General features: G+C 19.4%; 3 protein-coding genes across 3 annotated transcripts; 2 read left to right on the plus strand and 1 right to left on the minus strand. All coding sequences in view use genetic code 6, as the record gives it.

Annotated features, from left to right (window-relative positions):
* Window positions 1-662: 662 nt before the first annotated feature.
* Window positions 663-2,747, minus strand: TTHERM_00491290 (transmembrane protein, putative; the record flags this gene model as incomplete). Its single annotated transcript, XM_001016906.2, has 2 exons — window positions 663-1,936; window positions 2,447-2,747. The coding sequence occupies 2 exons, from the start codon at window positions 2,745-2,747 to the stop codon at window positions 663-665; spliced, it is 1,575 nt and encodes a 524-aa protein (XP_001016906.2).
* Window positions 2,748-4,065: 1,318 nt separating this feature from the next.
* On the plus strand, window positions 4,066-4,917 carry TTHERM_000491291 (hypothetical protein; the record flags this gene model as incomplete). Its single annotated transcript, XM_012797818.1, has 1 exon — window positions 4,066-4,917. The coding sequence occupies one exon, from the start codon at window positions 4,066-4,068 to the stop codon at window positions 4,915-4,917; it is 852 nt and encodes a 283-aa protein (XP_012653272.1).
* Window positions 4,918-4,972: 55 nt separating this feature from the next.
* Window positions 4,973-6,504, plus strand: TTHERM_000491292 (kinase domain protein; the record flags this gene model as incomplete). Its single annotated transcript, XM_012797819.1, has 8 exons — window positions 4,973-5,131; window positions 5,189-5,238; window positions 5,323-5,412; window positions 5,473-5,562; window positions 5,879-5,965; window positions 6,032-6,121; window positions 6,205-6,297; window positions 6,421-6,504. Coding segments are annotated over 8 exons (743 nt in total), but the record flags the coding sequence as incomplete, so codon positions are not given.
* Window positions 6,505-7,168: the final 664 nt, after the last annotated feature.

Here is a 7,168-nt window from a genome sequence, read left to right on the forward strand (position 1 = left end):
TTATGAAACAATTATAATTTCTTGAAAATAATTAGAACATAATTTATGTAAGTTATTAAGTTATTATCTTTAGAACTAAATTAACCACTTTGTCAATCTCTTTAAATAAAATTAGATTATTCATTTCTATATCTTAAATTCTTTTGAATATAGATATAAAATCTGCTTGCATTCAATAAATTACACATTCATTTTTTATTTGCTAAATCTTAAAGTAATTGGACTCGTAAAATTTTTAATATTTTTAACCATGCTTTTTAAGATTAGTGATATATTTTTTGTTATTAAACTTATTTTTCTGAAATGAATTTATTTATCAATAAATACTAGTGATCGATCTTCTTTTATTTTAATAAATGCATGTTTAAGAAATTAAATTTACAAATAAATAAACAATTTTTATTGAGATTAATCTTTAATTAATTTAGTTATTTTAATTCTAATATTAAAAAATTGGTCATAATTTATTTGAGACAATTTACTAAATTTTAAATACCTATAAAAACTTAAATTAATTACTTCCAAATTGATAAATAATAATAATTTTTTTGTCTAAGACATTTATTCACAAAAATAAAAAATTAATAATAATAAATAAATAATATTTCAAATTTAACAACATATTAAAAAAATAAAATGCATTAAAGGGTATTATTTAGAAATCAGTGAACTTTTACAGTTTTGTGGTACTTAGAATGTATTATAATCATAGCAAAAAGAGAAAGAGAGTTAAGAGCAAAATAGACACTATAGAGAATTGTAGAGAAAGAACTTGAACTAGGGTAGTTATACATTAAATAGTCAATTACTTCAAATCCATACAAAGCTGAAATATAAATGCTAAATGCTGATCCTAATACTTTGCTTCTAACATTAAATATTTCAGCAATTTTAAGTATTGAGCACATTAGTAAAAAATTTGAAGCTGTACCTATAAAGGAGCTGCAAATGTACATCACAGAGAGGAAAATTTCTAAAATTGAGTTACCAATTAATCCATCTTAGCAATCTTTTGATCTACAAGAATTAGCAATAAGCATAAAAAAATTAAAGATTTAAATAGCTGTGCATGATAATCTCAGTTTTTAGTCAAGTTATAATCCGAAGGGATTAGTCTCGTCTTTAAATTTATAAGCAAAATAAATAGTGAAGATTATAGAAAATATTGGATTTAGGATATTATTGATTGGTATTAGAACATTATTAATATTCAACTTATTTGCATAATCTAAAAAAAACGAGTTTTAATAAGTGGCAATCCACTAAAAAAGGGATGTTTAGTAGAAGATGATAAAAATAATCACATAGACAATATATGTTTTTTTGTTGATTAGGTATGAAAAGTTGTCAAATACATTTTATTTATTAGCTCCTAATATGTTGTAATTAAGTAGCTCTTCGTCTTATTCTTCTATCGAGTGCTTTTCTTCTAAAATTTTAAGAATTCTTTTAAAAGGTATTATAGAGCACAGAGATATTGTTAAGTAAAATACTAATAAAACAATTCGTGATGTGCTGCTAAGAGTTGGTGCATTTTAGATATTAGCATTATCTGGTTCATAGTATTCGCTATAAAAATTATTGTGCTAGAAATAAACAACAAAGGAGTAGACACCTATTTATAATGTATAGCTAAAGTCTTATTAAGCAACAATAATCAATGCAAAATAGAAGTAATATTTTTCGTTAAGAAAATAATCAAGAATAATCAGATAAGTAACAACTTTGTAGCCATCTTGAATCATATGCCAGAAGAATTCAATAATTAATACTATTTATTTCATATTAAGTTTGTCGTTATTATTAATAACATAATAGCTTTAATCATAGTAAATATATTGTATCATTAAGAACACCTGCATTATTATTATAGTGTAATAAGGTACCAAGTAGATCATAAAAGAATATTTCCTCTTCACAAAATCATTTACATATCCTTAAATATTATTAAATAAATTACAATTATTATTTTTATAAATCTTCTCTTATTCTAAAATAAATAAATAAATGTCAATTAAGCTTTTTATTTGTCTGTCTTTTTTTACTGTTTAGCAAATTTAATTTTTATCAATAAATAAAAAGCTATATCAATATGTGAGAGAGCAATTTATATGTAAAATTAAAAGAATTTCAATGTTAAATTAATATTTAATTCTATCAAATATAAAACTAAATAAATTATTGATATAGCTTCAACAGATAAAGCAAAGGAAACTGCTCTTATTTTAAAATTAGTTCTAATTTTGTTTTTTTTTATTGATTTTCTGAATACAAAAGAGTTTATTAATTATTTTATATCTTTCAATAAGCATTTTTTATGTGTGATTTTTTGTTTGAAAGCGCAATTTCTTGCTTGAAAAATGTGATGATAATATTGAAGTTATTCATTAAATGTGAGAAGATAATATGGAACAAAAAAATAAATTTATTTTGAAAAATAGCAAACCTGAAAAGATTCCGAATATGAAGCCACTAGAAGAAAGAATTATATGTATTAGAGTATATTAAGTACTGCTTATACTTTTATTACCAAAACTTGGCTGCTAAAATGGTTAACTTTAAGGATAAAGATAAACCAAATGCAAACCTTCTGAACTAAACTCTATCAATAAAATAAATAAAAATAAATTATAGAAAATCGATGATCGATTGTCTTAAATATGTTTGTCGAATTTTTCTTAAATATCAGAATTTTTTATTTGTGGTATTTGATAATTCTGTTCATATTCCCTAACTAATCTAACCATATCCCTTTTGCTATTTATTATATTAAGTAAGCTGTTTGCTAAAATTAGAGTTTATATTGATAATTAACAAATTTCAAATTAATTAATTAATTGATTTACTTATCAACTTCAGTGCTTTATTCTAATTTAAAGCTCTCTCCTTCAAAGAAAAAATATTTTCTACAAAAATTTTATTTCTAAAAAATATTTTATATGTTTTTCTTCATTAATTAGCATTTAATAGCAAATAATAATAATAATTATGAAAATAATACATATAATAAATTCATTTCTTCTTTTACAAACATCTTGAGTTTGAGTAATTGAATCCTTCACAAAATCTAATTTTTTATTGTTATTAATCTATAAATAAAAAAAATTATAAAATGAAAGAATTATTTATCTATTAAAATACATGAAAAAAAGTAATTAAATTTTTATGAGTGATGTTATTTAGAGAGCTGTGATATTCTAAAAAACAATATAAAAAATAATAGGAATAACATACATATTTAATGAGTTATCATGAAACTCTATCATGGAAAAAGATATATTGAGAAGATATATGAAAATTTATCAACTAAATAATTAATTAAGAAAGAAAGAAGTTGAAAAAATTAATTAAAAATAGAGTGGGAAAAAATAGATAATTCAGATAATTAGATACATTAAAAAATCAATAAAAAATAAGAGGAAAAAGGTAAAAATTTTGAAATTTTAATTAATTTGAAGAGGAAAAAACAAAAATATTTATAATTAATTAGTTTTAAAAAGAAATCAATAAGAAAGAAAAGTTTGAATCTTGAGAAGCAAATAACTCACTCACTAATATGAAGAGAAGAAAGAATCTAAAGTTTTTTAAAATAAGTTTTTAAAACCACCTATGATTAGACGGTTAACGAAGCCCGCGATAAAATAAGATTCTTTCGTCTTTTTAGTTCATATTAATTAGCTCTCAATTCAGCTTTTCTTCCTTGTTAATGATCAAATAAGTTCTCAATGAGAAGTTGATTCTTTGTTGTCTAATAGGACCAAAGATTTGGTAGAATTCCCAAAAGATATACAGATTTTATGCGATTCATTTAAGCCTGCATCCTCCTAAGGATTGGAAAAACTCGTTAAATCCAAGAAAGTTTTTAAAAATGAAAATTTTTATATCAAAATTCCATTAAATCTTAGTCTTCTTACATGACGGAGATCTTCTTCTAATTCTCTCTTAGTTTATAAAAAATATATAATTAGTATTTTTAAAAAGCAAGCTAGAACAACTTTAATAAAAGAAATTATTTTTAATTATCTCGGCAATAATTTACTCAAGGCAATCTCATTAATAGCTCTTATGAATTTTTTAAAAAAAATATCAATTTTAAAGGCAATAATAAAAAAGAAATTAAATAAAAAGCAATAAAAATTACAAATAAAAATTAATATTTAAAGAGCAAAATAAGAAAAATAAAGCAAAGAAAATAAAGAAAAAAGAAATTAAAAGAATCAAGCAAACAAACAAGAAAGCAATAAAATTAACAAAAAGATAGAAAAAAATAAAAAAGTAAAACAAATAAATACAAATACAAATACAAAATAACAATATAAAAGAAAAGAATAAATTAAATATTTATAATAAATAATACTCACTTATTTTGCTTCTATATATTTCCATTATGATAAATCCAAAATTAAATTTTTTTTTAGAAATTTGATATAAAAGAAACAATTAAAAAGCTAATTTTCAGATAGATAAGCAACAATTCATTTTTGTTAAGTACTTAACAATCAATATTTTTTTTATTATAAAATATTTTTAAAAAAACAAATTATTATTTTAGATTTGAAAATAAAATCTGAAATGATATTTATTTAATATTTGTTATTTAAGTTTCTTTTTTAAATTCATTATCAGCTACTGAATAAAAAAGATGCCTGTAATATTTATTTGCTATTGGAAATATTTAATTCTTATCCTAATCAATTTATTTTTTTTTTTTAACTTCTTTTTATTGGTATTTTATAAAAACACATATTTAAAATTTGCGTATTAGATGTTTCTTTAAGGCTTTATAAGGCATTTCTTTAATTATTATTAAAAAGATGTTTTTCTTCAATTTTTTAATTTTTGTTAAGAAATTTTAATCAATTAACTTATACTGTAAAAAGAAGAAGCTTATGTTTTTCAGCTTTTTTTTGTTTGTGAAAATGATATATATTAAATAATTATTAAATTTTGTTTTTTTTATTAAATATCTTTAATGTTTGTGATTTTCATAGATTTATTCTAATAAAAGAAATATTTCAAGGTTTATTTGCTTATTTTATATTAAAACATTTAGATAAGAAATTTTATTTAGAATAAAATTAGAATAAAAAAAATGATGGAATAAAATATTATCTTAAATAGTTTGAAAAATGTATTCTTTCCTTTAGTAAAATTTATATCAAATATTTACTTATTCTTGATGAAATAGCTAGACAATTCTAAAGCAAGCAGTTTAACACATCTAAATCTAAAATTTAGGTATATAAAAATGATAATTTTCTTTTCTTTTTCAACATATATTTTGTTATTAATTTTATTTTGAGTTTAAATTTTTAAAAATAGTAATTAAATAATAAATGATCAAAATTTATAAAAGATTCATACCTTTTTAAGACTTTGTAAAGAAATTAGAACTTTGATTCTGGATTTTGAGTAAAATTGTATTAAACACACCCATACAAATTGCTGAGTTAAATATTCATTAACAATTAGAGATTGTTCTCTTTAGGAAAAAGATTCAAAGTTATTATTAAATGATTTACCTGAATTTAAGAATTTAGAAACTCTATAAATAAACTTTAAGTAAAAATATTAACCTTTTTTAATTTTTTGTTTAAAAAAGCATATTATATACTTAGTTGAGAACCTCAAATATTTAAAAAAAAGTTTAAAAAAGTTTTATAAATCCTCTATGATTAAAAATTATGAGATATGGAATAAGAAGAAATTTAATATTTATTTATTTATTGAAAATTTGCAATAGATAATTAATTATGAAAAATATTATATAATGAAGATACAAATATATAAAAATTAAAAATCTAAAATTTTAATTTTTATTTACTAACTATTTATTTATTGAATTGATAAAAATAATTTTATTATCATTTAAAATTAGTTTTAACAAGATAAAGAATGGAGCAAAGGAAATAGCTTAGTTTCTATTAAAATGTTAAAAGCTAAATACACTTTAAATTTACCTAACGTATATAATATTTAATAAGCAAAAATAATAATAATAATTACTTTTAACATAAATAAATACTTAAAGTAAAAATTAAATCAAAAATTCTGAAGCATCTGATATAATTAAAAGTATAGAGACAATGAACAGCCTTTAACATTTGGAAATTGAATTTGAGTATTAAATTTCATATTTAAATAAACTATATTATTAAAATAATTTTATTCTTGTTTATTAAATATTTACATAAAATAAATAAGAGGAAACAATATTGAAGTTGATTCATTAACGAGCTTAAAAAATACTTTAAATTGCTTATAGAATAAGTTATTTACTTTTAAAATCGGATTAGGGTAAATTAATTTCACATAAAACTAAAAAACTTTTTTTTCAATAATAATTTTGACTAATTAAAATATTTTTAAACTTACTTTTTAAAACCTTATTTCTAAAAATCTTTTAACATTTAATGATAGTTATTTAAATAGATTTGAAAGAGCTGATTAATTTCAGATTAATGATGAATTGCTATAAAGTGTAATGTAATGCTTGAATGCCTGCTCTTTAGTTACAGATTTTCATTTTGATTTATCGTAAATAAAAATAATATTATAAATAGTTTTCTATATTTAATTTAAAAAAAATATTTTTATAATGCAATTTTATTAAAAAGATAAAATAAAATTGAAAACAAGTAAGTCTAATATATTAGTTAGTCCTTAAGCTAATTTAAAAATCTTAAAAATTTGCTATTATGTTTTAAGTAAATTTTATTTATTTTTAATTCTTTTTTATAATTAACAAAATTAAATTTGGCACCTTAATACTTTGTCTGATATTTTTTCTTGATAAAAAAGTATCAATATATTTTTTAGTTTTATTTATTATATTAAAAAAAGAGCTAATTTCAATTAAAATTTTATTTTTTAATAATAATTATTATCTAATATTTAAAAGAATAAATCGTATTTCTGATTTAGGTGCTTTGAGTCTTGGAAATGCTTTGAGCAATTTTACTCAAATGTAGTCTTTAAAAATCTATCTTTAGTAAATTTATTATTTTATAATGTTGAAAGTATATAGTAAAAAAATATATTTTTAAATTTAATAATTGAAAATAAAAAATAAAATTATTTTCTATTTAAATTTTCAAAGTCTCAAATATTAGAAATAATTTATTCCCAATTATATTAATAAGGGATAATTTAATTACAGATTAAGGAG

This window comes from Tetrahymena thermophila (genome assembly GCF_000189635.1).
Source record: "Tetrahymena thermophila SB210 genomic scaffold scf_8254636, whole genome shotgun sequence".
In the NCBI taxonomy this organism is placed as follows: domain Eukaryota; phylum Ciliophora; class Oligohymenophorea; order Hymenostomatida; family Tetrahymenidae; genus Tetrahymena; species Tetrahymena thermophila.